Raw genomic sequence first — 12,770 nt, forward strand, 5'->3', positions numbered from 1 at the left:
CAACTATTTGATAATTAAGGGCCTTAGTAGCTCCTCCTCTTCCAGTTTTCATAAAGCATCCGATCCAAGAAGTGAGAATAAATAAAACTTACATGATCCTATTTTCAGATGTTTAATAACGTACCTTCAAAACACCAATACCGTAATCTTTTCAAACTAAAATGGAAGAAATTCCTGTTTAGCACTATCTGAAGAAACTCTCAGTGAAGGCCACACGTTCCTAGAACCCTCAAGAAATTCTAACATCCACAAGTTCATTTTTTCACTCCAGGACTGTGTACTAAAAATGATATAAATGTACCATCTCCCGACCATTTCTACTTCAACTCTATTAAGAAATTTTGTCTTTCAGTAACGGACAGTTACAGAAGAGAAACAAACAATAAATTTACCTAACAGTGTTTTACCCGCACTTTTGATAAAAAAAACTATGAACAAAATACTGTACAAGAACATATTATAAAAATCATGAAACAAAATGAGTCTAAGTACACACCAACCTGCAACAAAATGGTAGTTTTATGTTGGCTTTTCATCAGGTTGTTGATGGATTCAAACAGTCTCCTCATAGATTCTTCAAATTCTGTTTGTTCTTTGCCTTCATATAATCTGTTGAGACAGGCACTAGGTTATCAATTCAGAATTAAAAAAAAAATCATAGTGTACCAGGTTCAATTGTACCAGGTACAATATTAACTTAAAAATATTTTTTAGAAGTTGGTATAATATTATATATATTGATATTTCAGCCATGGGTTGTAACTGCTATCCATTGTACTGAGTAGGTATTCTTCAGCCTGAATACAACATAATAAAATTTTCAAAAGTTGTTTTTGTTTTTTTTAAAGGCTATAAAGAATGAAACTTCTCAGATTTGAAGTTATTAAAAAAGGAAAAAAAGTACATTTCACTTTCCAAGAGAAAAAATCTGTATTAGCTCCATTAATTCAAAATATTTGTCTCTGACATGACTTCTCACAGTTTTCGAAAATTAACTACTTCAATCCTAAATACTAACTCTTTTCACGGGAAGAAATTACATTAATCATTTCTTCCAGATTTCCTTCATTTCCACGGACCAGTTGGATACTCTGGGCTTGAAAAGTTAAATCATAACAGCTAGAAATGGCTATACAACATCAAATGAGAGTGTTTACTGTTTTCTCTGTTTAGTCAACAGCTAAAGCTAAACAATTGTGGACTGAACTTGGAGTTTCAGACCTTCAGTTAAGGTAGTTACAAGGCAAATTAGAGGGTGTAAATACGTATAGCTAATCAATCGAATATGCACCATACTTCAGCAGCCTGGTTAACCACAGACTGTTCAATGTGTGCAGTTATGTTGCTTGCTAATACTAAAACTTAAGATGGAGACTAAAGTTTTCCAAGCAAAAACAAATATACAAACAACTCTGGCTTCTGTCCTTCAGCCTTGCAACAATTGTCCCATTATCCCCTACAAAATGCTTCCTCCTGCAAGGCTCTCAATGCCTACTTTTGCCAGGACATATATTTAAAAAAATAAAAATTAAAATTAAATTAAAGTTTTTGATCTACTTTTAAACTTCTATTCTCGGGACCACTGTTTCTTTTATTTATACAGATTCTCATATTGTTTGTGCGGATCCATTTATAAATAGAAAGTTCTTAGAGTCAAGAATATTTCTAAGGGACCACGTACCTGTAGCCCATCTCTTTTAAATCCGCTATTTTGGCCAAAATTTCATAGTCTATCGCACAACATAATTAATTTCATGAAACAATAAACTTACATGGATTTTTTGAAAAATCAGTAGTAGTCAATCATGAGCATAAAACCAACAACTGGGTTAGTCACAAACCTGAGTTTGCCAGTACATATCTTCTGGCATTGCATACCTTGGCACATGTCAGGGAGGCTAACAGAATAAGTTTTTTTGGGGAAACAGCTGAGCATAAATGGAAAGAGCAGGAATGAAGAGAGAAAAGAGGATGTAGAAGGGACCTGCAGATATGATAAGAGATATGGTGACAGTATGTAAGAGCTAGAGGAGGAAGTAGAGTTTATCAATACTGTGGTGTAATTTTTCTACATCCACTGCCTTCATTCTTCTCCTCTCCCTTTTTCCTATGCCTAAATAACACTCATAAACAATATGCTTCATCTGTTTGCCTGAGTCTTTCCTATAAATTCCAAATTGACTGAAAATTACCTTGTTCTATGCAAGCTCCTGAACACGGAACGAACATCCAGATTTAAGTAATCTTTCACAACGTTTGGCCATCTGTTAGTCTTAGGTCAAGCCATCTGATACAATAAATAATCAACCTTTCAAATTGGCTATTACTATGTCTACTCTGTGACTTACACTGTAAATCAGACAGCAATTATTTGAGGACTGTCACTCCAAAAAAAAAAAAAAAGTTATTTCAGTGAAGTCTGTGTCTCAGGCCAGTTGCAGCATAACAAAGTTTTTGTGGTTTCATTGCAAAAAATGAAAACTATAGATCTGTTTTGTAGAGTCAACCTTTTCTGATTCACGAGTCTATCTACTGATAATTAAATGGCAGTAGCATGGGTACTTACTGTGAAAATAATGTCCTGGATCTAACAATGAACTTGAAAACATATTCTAGTGCCTTCAGAGTTCTTAAGATAGGTTCACATTGCTCTCCTCGGCTAGAAATATCCAAGTAAGTCTTCAGAACACTCATTAGTTTCCTGTAGTTAAGAAAAACTTATTTTAAAATAACCTCTCTTGACAACTCTATGTGAATATTTATGCTTAATCTAGCACACACATAACATTTATTTTTATGTTTATGTCACATAAATTATATCAGTACAGAAGAAATGAGGAGGAAATTCTTAACTGCACAAACAAGAAAACAATCTGAAATCTCATACCAGCAGCATAAATTCAAACAATCCTGGAAGCATCTGCAAAAATGCTTTAAATTACGTAATCTTAATCCTAATGTGGCCATAGAAGGGCTGAAATAATAGCTGTGGTTGTTGTTCTGTTGGTTTATCTTTATTCCCCATAGATTGATAAAGGAATGGGAACATACTATTCCCGACCATAAATAACAAAAACAACCAAAAAAAAAAAGCAACAAATTAGAACTTGCTTCTTGAAAAATTTAACAGATCACCAGCTCTGCTGATGAAACTTTATGAAGTGAATTATTGTATTTTGCCATTTTCACATGACAAACAACTTCAATAACACCTGGTTAATACACAGAAAATACATATACACATAAATACATGTATATGTAACAATTAAACACATCCTCAGCCCCAGTGCACCATCCTATCTCCAACTGCAGGACTAAAATTCCATAATCTCAGCCTCTTGAGCAACTGTGGCACAATATCCATTGTGTTTTTCTATTTATTCCTCTGTATCGCTTCTCTGAATTCACAGCTCTGTACTGAGTTGGAAAAATTTTTATCTAACTTATGTGCAACATCAGTCCACACAGGGTTCCTCAATTCTCAGTGTTAAGTCATCCCAGAACTCTATAAACAAGGTACAAATGGATGACTAAACATAAAGAAAACATCACAGTTTGGCCAAAAGACCGTATCATATCATCTCATTGTCTGAACCGTTCTTTGTTTTTGGCTCAAAGCTTGCTTTCCAAAGCATTTCTTGCAATAAGACTCTGACTTAACTAGGAGATGAGTAGTGGGTATATTCTATATATATAGATAGATAGATATAAATATATACATATATATCCATACATATATATACATACAATCTATGACAAAACTCTTTGCACTACTCTAAAGTGACGATAATTCACAATGAATCATTGCTAGCATCAGAAAATGCCTCAGTGACAACTACCACTGTAGGAAAGCGACTGATCAAAGTTAATCTGTTGCTAAACTAGCAACATATTTCCACATAATATAAACTGTCCTGCTTCACACCCAAAGCTTTTCGCTATCTACTCAAATCTCCAGAGGCATAAAGCACTATAAGATCTTGTGTTTCACTTGAACAGTTGGACCATTAAAGAAAATCTGAGACAAGGAGAGCTAGTCTTTTGTTGATAATACTTCACACAAAGTGCTCTTATAAAAACCGTTGGATCCATTTTTGATCACAAAATAATTATCCACCATTTAGATCCAGGCAACTGTAACTACCAAGTACGACACAACACTGGGGATAAAAGCAGTGTCCTACGGTCAATTTATCCTTCCCACAAATCTAGGGACATGCTCACATAGAAGAAAATGCAGTTGTAGTATGTCTGAGGCACAGTGTCTCCTTCCTATGAATTAGACCGTATACAGTTATCTCTATGTCATAAATTATTTTTAAAACAGAATTACTCTTTCAATCATAACATGATTTTAACTCAGTAACTTTGAATAAATCATAAGAAAATACCAGTGAGGAAAATCATGTATACTTTAAACAAATTAGTCTGACCTGAGAGGTTTCATGCCCAACCTCCTTCTACTTCCATGACGGTAGAAAGCATTGAACTGCATATGCTAATTACAAATTATATATGGAATGAAAGACAAATAATGACCATGTAGTTTGTCGGTTGAGCTTTCTGAAACCAATAAGGCTGACCCCAGCTTTCCCAGAACGTGAGAAAGGGTTGATAGTGCACTGCAAGCAAACTTATATTCTAATGTAACATTAGGCACATTTCATTCTGAACTGGAACTGCTAAATATCCAGCACAGAACAGAATCTTCCCAACTACTCCAAACTTTCAGCTAATATCTTTCATCTATTATTCAAATCCTCAATTAGAGTTCTGTTTCAATCTGTCATCCCAGATAATAGTCAGAACAAGACTTCAGGCAGATGAAAAATATCTATCTGTTCATCTATCCTGTAAGCATTTCCCAGAGATGAACAGAAACTGATGGCATCATCTTGTTTCATAAGACAAAGGAATTTTATCCTACCATCACCTGAAAAAGTATATTTAGACAAAGGAATCTAGTATAAAATTTACTGCATAATGCATCGCTACTGCTTCTGTTCTCTACTAATGTTAGTCTTCCCCTTTGAGTATTATCTTGAAGCTCCATAAAATCCACAAAATTCTGTCCATGACTCTATTTCCGTGGCATAACCTCAGTAAGACTTCAGTTCACAACAGGCAATGTAGCAAAAAGAAAATTCCATTTCACTGTGCCTAAGAATTTCTGTTGCAATACCAGACAGTGAATTGCATGTGAAGAATTGACAGTTCACAAACTTTTTTTCCTCTATGAATTTGTTTGCTGTAAGACAATATGTGGAAACACACCTAAGTGGTTAAGGGCATTCCTCACTTAGAGCACTTCAGATTACAAACAGGAATGCAAATGGAGAGGACCTATAGCACAGCATCTTTTGACAAATTTCACAGGATATAGGTGAAGTACAGACATAGCAACATAATCCAGACAAGAGATAAATGAACCTCAAAAAATTATTGAACCTCAATCCCATCTTTTTGTTAATTAATTTTATAATAATCTTTAACTATTTATCATAGGCCTTTCCATTTCCAGATAAGCAAACAGCAGCATCAAAATAACTGTTATAATTACAACAGAAAATCCACAAATAGGATTTAATCTCCTTAACTTGACTGCAGAGATTTCAGAAGAAATAAAAAGGAAAACAACTTACTTGTATGCCAAGGTTGCACTAAAATGCTGTTGGATATATGCTTCCAAAACAGTGTTAAAATGTTGAAACTTGCGGTCTGCAATGAGTCCTATGATATATATCTAAGTAGAAGTAGATATAATTAGCATTTTCTGTAAAGTCACAGTTTAAATGAAAACATTAAGTGTCCTGAAGCATTTGTGATAATCCAAAATTTTAAAAGTTTCGTAGGTTTAAAAGTATTGTTTTCCTAATAGTAATATTTGAGAAAATTGAGAATTTAAGGTCAATTTCATGAGATAAACAATTTGATTTTCATTCACATTCATAGAGTTTTTTTACTTTGACAGCTTAAATCTTTCATTGTCGGTACCTACCAGTGCATCAAAGACAAGGATATCATACTCATTACTGTGGGAATGTTCCATCATGATGTTAAACAAGGCATCCAGAGTATCCTGGAGAAACTATAAAAAAAATAATAAATCATAAACTGACAACTAATTCAGCTTGAAAAATGCACAACTGAATTTACAGACAGGGAATTCTGTTTTCCCCAAGTTGGAATTTTTAGAGACCTTTGCTGAAACAACAGAAATTCAGAACACACTTCTGAAGATTTTGGCTCTAGTTTCTTTAAATGATGAATTTAAATCCTCAGACATGAACTAGCAGCAATACACACTTAACTTAAAGCTTATGGAATTCAGCTAAAAATATTAACTACAGATAATTACCTAAAACAGCATTCCTAGTTCCTTGATTATACAAATTAGTAGTTGCTACTGTTACCTACAGAAAGTGATTAAAACCACACTTCTTACTTCTGTGGCCTGATCCAAAAAACTTTAAATCAAAGGAAAGCTCCTCAGTGATGGGACAACCAAGTGTTCAGGGGATACTACCTTCTAAAACCTTCTGTTTTGTTTTGTTTGTTTCTTCTGAAGTAAATTCACCTTCTTCCCAAAGAAACTCAAGAGAGATGTTTACTGCTTTTATTTAAAAAACAAAACAAACAAACAAAAAAAACAAGACTCCTAATCTGAACGCTGCAGTCCTAGTTAGTTTGATTAAATCTAACAAGGACTACTTATTTGTTCTTCTCTCATTTCAGATTTGAGAGCAAAATTCTCCTTTCAAATTTATCTTATAATCAATTTTGGTCATTGTAGAGACTACTGTTTCTTTTTCTTCCTCCAGCAGAATGAAGAATTTATCATAAATAGGATCATTTACTCTTATTTCAGAAATGTTTTGCATATTTCACAGCAGAATACAATTGACACTCTCCTGTGCAAACTTCAGTCTCACTGATGATCTACAAATGAATAATCAAATCCTGAAGACGACAAAATGGAAAGCCTATTACTTAGGTAGAATCAGCCACAAGAGAATCTGAAAGGATAGTTGTAGAGAAGAAGAGGTCTCCATGCTTCGTTGATTTCAAGTTCTGAGCATATCTTTCTTTATCAGTATAATTTAAGCTTGCGATCATGTGTGTTTATACATACATTTCCACATACAGAGCATAAAACACTAGCGTAAGTTAAAGAAAGAACAGAAAGCTAATAAAAGCATTCAGAAGGGAATCCAGTATTTCACTGTTGCCCAGTATTTGCCAAATGCCAAGAACAAAAGATATACTTTCACAACTTCCTCTCCATCCACAATCTTCAGTTTTTCCAGGTTCTCCTGTAGCAGCTCTGGCTTCATGCGCCACTTCAACAGACCTAGTAAGCCCACTGTCAAAAATAAATTGACAAATATTAAAATTCAAGATGTGATTTTTCATTTGTGTGGAAACGTTCTTCCTAAAACTTCTACCTATTTAGAAGATACGTACCATTCTGAGTTAACTTTGTAGAACAAACAAGAGTTGAAATATAAAACGCATCACGTGAGCTTACTGAGAGCCCACCTACAATACTTGAGTTTCTGCCTAGGGTTGCTGCTTTATTTTCTATATGTAGACGTGTAGAAGGCAATGTCAAATATGCACTAGCATCCTCCATTTTTTTACTGTCACCCTGAAAGATAACATAGCATTTATCACATATTTTACGCCATTGAATCTAAAAATAAACTTTGGACTTCCCGCAAAAGTAAGCAAAAGCTACATGTTTATGGCCTTAATTAAAAAAAAAAATATATATATATATATATATATGCAGAGCTGATGTAGAAATTAATGAGATGAAGCTTCACATCTAACATTAAGTAGTCATACAATATAGTTACTGCAATACTTCGGTCTAAATATTTACCAATTTGACCTCAGTAAAAAGCAAACTAATAACAATATATTAGCATTATTTTTTGTTGGAGTATGTACACAACTTTTAGTTGCATGCATTTCACTTTCTACTTGGTATGGCAAACTAGGTTACTGAAAGAAAATCTAACCCGTAAAAAAAAAAAAAATCATGTATATTGGCACCAATTCCTGGTTTTTAATTCCCGCTTCTTCACCAAAAACAAACAAAAACAAAAAAAAACAAAGTAAGAAAGAATCTCAAAACACCTGTTCTCTGTTTCAATTTACAAAATCAGAAATGCTACTTGTGTTCAATCAGGGCTCAAAACAATATTCTTCATGTCCAAAATCAAACTCCTGGAACTTTCATTTCTCTATCTGAGAAACTACAGAAGCGAAGCAGTTTCAAACCATTCCCTAAGATTACATTCCATGAAGAGAGGAATCTCCCTTCAGCCAAAACAATGACACATTTCCAGGTACTGAGTTTTCACATGACTTTCTTTTTAATACAGAAGGTCAAAAATCAGATAAAATCCAATAAAAATAGGAGGAAGAATAACTGTCTCTCATTGTTCTTCTATAAACTCTTCGCAATTAAAACACAGTATAATGTTAAATAGCCACAGAAGTTGCACTACTTTTATTTTTAACAGATAAAAATATTTTTGCCTTAAAATAATGAAATGCAGGCAAAGACAATATATTTTTAAAATGGTCTCCGTCAGGAAGAAAGGGGAAAAAAAAAAGAATTCAATACCTTTAGGACTAACAAATCATGGATGCCATCTTGAAGAGTTGTTCCATCCTCCTTCATTAGCCTTATGTAGGCCATTGCAAAATTCTTTTCTCCTTTATCTTTAGCTGCAAAACCAATATTTGCAGTTGACTATCAATCAGTTAGTCATCATTCATAAAAGGAAAAATCCCCTACTTACACTCTTGAGATGACCTGTGTCTGAAGGTGAAGCGCAGATGCACCCTTTGCATGTCTTCAATAGGAACTGCTACCTTTATTAAAAGCAGAAAATAAATATTTGTAATCAAATTCTTTTCCACATCCCTGAGTAGAATCTCAGAATGACTGCTTTACTCTTTAACAGAGGCTGTTAACAAAATAACAATAATATCAAGCTAATAATGCTAAAACTTTAGACTTGTACTCCACTGTGCTTATTTACAACCCAACTTCCCTTCAAAATTCTGACTAAGTAATGTTCTTCACATTAACTACACCTTCCGAGGGGTTCTTAGCAATTCTATGTAACCTATTTCACACGAGAGTGGAAACAAAATTTAAATGTGTTTCTATTTCAAAAAACACTTCCATTCCCTCCCTTTCCTCAGCAATACACCTGACCATAACTGCAGGCTCACTGAACATGGCAATATCACTTTCAATAGATGTCTTTTAAAAAGTAATCATGCTTACTATCAAGCCTCAGACATGCTTTTTAAGAACTACTTGTAGCAGTCTCTGGGCATTTTCTAGTTCAAGGCACTGAAGCTAGATTTGATAACTATTAGCCAACACTAAAGAGATGCAAGAAGTTTTTTCTTTTTCTGTTGTTGAGGTTTAAAAGAATACTTTTAAGTTTTCTTTATTATTTTCCCCCATGCAACTGAAGTTTTTAACCCCGTTTAATCTTCACACGAGGCACCACCGAGCGAAGACGACGCACAATGGAGGTATCTGCGCTCTACCTTTAAGGTCTCCATCCAGCGCGGCTGTTTGACCTGGTAGTAGAGAACCGATCGATATTCACTCACGGGTTTGTCCCCTGCTCCCAGGCAAACAGCGTTCTGGCAGAAAGGAGGAAACAAACACTCTTTAGCGGCTCATTAATTTCTGTACACCGCTGTGACTCTTGCAAAACCAACGAACCAACCCATCCGCCCAGAGAGAACCTCTCCCCGCATCCCGCCGCCGGACAACAGCTTTTACCTCAGCGCGAGGCGGGAACGGGCGCGAGACCAGCAGCCATGGTCCGCCCGCAGCCCGCGCTTCCCGCCCACAGCCATGCGGCCACGGCGCTTTCCACTCAGCTCCGGGAGCAGGGCGGGGTGCGTGGGCGCCATGCAGGCACAGCTGCCTCTGCTTCTCCGGAGCTCAGTCTGAGGAGTCAAGATGAGCCCTTACCCGCTGAACAGACCCCATGGTTAGAGCTAGGCCGCCCTAAAACACTGCTGGGCTACAACTTGAAGCCTTTAGGAGCCTGGAAGATGCAGTTCATAAATGCTTGAGGTACAGGACTGGCATAGGTCATGGGGCAAGAGGGACTGTGTTAAAAAAGCAGTGTTGAATTTGGGCCAGGTGTCATTCAAAACAAATTAACGATGAAATTACCAACAGAAAGGAAGCCTTGACAGGAGATCATGTTTTCCAAGCCTCTGAACAGAAGAAAAACGAACTTTTTCCATCATTATACTGGCCTTACCACTAGGCGGCATTGTACAGCGCTACGCATTGGGCTGTGAGAAGAGCGAGGTGACGAGCAGCCTGAGCTCTTCCAGCTGACGGGCTTAAGTAAGGACGGCGTTCATCTCAGTTAACAGGGGAGGGGCACATCGCAACAACAGCCTAGCTTTAATTTTTTTCCATTGAGTTCTCCCCTGATTTTAAAATACTCAATTCTAGCAGAATCACAGAAGTATTCATTTGGCTGCGTACCAAAGGTGATTTCCAAACTAGAAGTTGTAGATGAGCCAATACCATGTTCTATATTTTCCCCTGGTGTTTAACTCTGGCAGCTCGGGGCTATGCCTGCTGCCCAGGGAGCCTGTCCCATGCCCAACCATCTTCAGGTGAAGCTTTCCTAACACCCATCCTGACCCTCCCTGACACTGCTCCATTTCTCATCTGGTCAAACTGCACAGCACAAATTACACTGCTCTAATGACTCTCAGAATCAGTACAAACCCAATTTAACTTCCTATCAAGCTTAAAAGTGAATCTGTGGAAGAGTCTCAGTGTAATTCCATCTTCCCTGACTGATTGTACGTTCAGAGTAATCACTAATGGTGATAACAGAGAAGCACAACCACTGACACCTCACAAGCAACGAAATGTGAAACTTCCTGAAAGAAGCAAGTGTGCTGACTTTGTTACTGAGGGCACAGATGAAGCTAACCTCACAGAGGGTACACTGAGTAATGCAAAATTGCATCTTCAATGCTAAAAGTTCAGTGAATCTTCAAACACCAGGAAAGACATCTGGTGACAAGAAAAGAAAGGTGTGATTCCGATAACTGAAGGTTTCTAAGGCCTGGTCTCTGCAGCTTAACTACAGAAAAGTAAGTCTCATCTCCACAAAGGGAGATTTTTCTAGTTTTATGTACCGACTTGTTCAAATGTGTTCTGCAACATTTACTTGGTACAAGAGGCCTTCTACTGATAACAGTAGATGTTCTTCTAGCCCTCTCAACTGAAATTAATTTGATACATAAACAGAACCCATAAATTCCATGTTTAATGAACATACATTTGTTTTTGTCTGAATTATAGGTAACAACTATAAAAAATATTGAAGTTTTTATAAATTCTTAGTTTTGGAAGTTTACTGATACACATTTCATTTTGGAGGCTAAAACAAAACAACGGCTGCTTTCCTTATTACTTGTATTCAATGGTACTTCAGTCAATCCTGGAAAACTTGCTTAAACATGTGTGATGCATATTGCCTCCAGAAAAGAGGCATTTTTTGAACATTTGTCAGATCTCAGACAAAGGGACAACTATATTTTCTGCTAGCATTTGGAGAAAAGGGCCATCTATGGAACTGAAAATACATAACACTGAAATGCAAGATTTAATGGATTGCAATATATTGATTTCTCTAAAGAATATTGTGGAATGTATTTTAAGCATATTATCTCTGGCTGCAACCAACAGAAGTTACTGAAGTCTATTTCACAACAGTTATTTCCTGTACACGTGAGTTGTATCATTAGAATGGCTTAGGTTGGAGGGGACCTTAAAGATCATCCAGTTCCAATCCTCTGCCATGGGCAGAGTTGCCAGACACTAGGATCAGGCTGCCCAAGATCCCACTCAACCTGGCCTTGAATGCTTCCAGAGATGGAGCACCCACAATGTTTTAGTGCAATATGTTCCAGCGCCTCACTACCCTCTGAGTAAAAAATTTCTTCCTAACATTTCACCTATATCTCCTCTTTTTTAGTCTAAAGCCATTCTCCCTTGTCCTGTCACTATCAGACTGTGTAAAGTCATTCCCCTTTCTGCTTATAAGTGCTCTTCAAGTGCTGAAAGACCACAGTGAGATCTCCCTGGAGCCTTCTCTTCTCCAAGCTACATAAGCCTGACTCCCCCAACCTTTCTTCATAAGGGATGTGCCGCAGCCCTCTGGTCATCTTAGTGGCCCTCCTCTGGACCTGCTCCAACAGCTCCACATGTTGCCTGTGCTGGGGAGTCCAGGCTTGGGTATATTACTCTGGACAGAGCCTTAAAAGGGCAGAGTAGATGTGGACAAGCACCCTCTCTTTGCTAGCCACCTTTTTTCTTTTGGTGCAGCCCAGGATATCATTGGCCTTCTTCTGCAAGATCACACTGCTGGCTCATGTCCAGCTTTTCATCCACCAGAACCCCCAAGTCCTTCTCTATAGGGCTGATGGTTAGATGTTTTCAGAGGTATACTTCATGATCAGGGTTACTAGTTGTTGTGTGGATCCTAGGTAGTACAAGTGTTTAGGATTTTCTGTATTCATGCTTTGAAGCTATTTTTTAGGTCAAATGTTTAGCTGTAATTCATAAACACGTTGACATTTCAGCAACTCATGAAGTACAATGAGCTTTTCTAGCTTTATTTTATCTCAGGAAGTGTCAGTATGATTTCACTCTCATGATTTAAAGAACAGTATGAAGCTCATAAGGTCAG

The 12,770-nt window shown here is 36.7% G+C and overlaps 1 protein-coding gene across 2 annotated transcripts in view; it reads right to left on the reverse strand.

Annotated features, from left to right (window-relative positions):
* DOCK2 (dedicator of cytokinesis 2) overlaps positions 1 to 12,770 on the reverse strand; it is a 161,017-nt gene that overhangs the window by 122,369 nt on the left and 25,878 nt on the right. For both annotated transcript variants that reach the window (XM_425184.8, XM_040647091.2), the window contains exons 15-23: positions 9,580 to 9,678; positions 8,814 to 8,886; positions 8,636 to 8,739; positions 7,465 to 7,648; positions 7,266 to 7,363; positions 5,999 to 6,088; positions 5,643 to 5,743; positions 2,567 to 2,701; positions 501 to 609 (exon numbers count right to left, since the gene is read on the reverse strand). In XM_425184.8, coding sequence (XP_425184.4) covers positions 501 to 609; positions 2,567 to 2,701; positions 5,643 to 5,743; positions 5,999 to 6,088; positions 7,266 to 7,363; positions 7,465 to 7,648; positions 8,636 to 8,739; positions 8,814 to 8,886; positions 9,580 to 9,678 — 993 coding nt within the window. The remainder of the gene's footprint in view (positions 1 to 500; positions 610 to 2,566; positions 2,702 to 5,642; positions 5,744 to 5,998; positions 6,089 to 7,265; positions 7,364 to 7,464; positions 7,649 to 8,635; positions 8,740 to 8,813; positions 8,887 to 9,579; positions 9,679 to 12,770) is intronic.

This window comes from Gallus gallus, chromosome 13 (assembly GCF_016699485.2).
Source record: "Gallus gallus isolate bGalGal1 chromosome 13, bGalGal1.mat.broiler.GRCg7b, whole genome shotgun sequence".
Taxonomy (NCBI): Eukaryota; Metazoa; Chordata; class Aves; order Galliformes; family Phasianidae; genus Gallus; species Gallus gallus.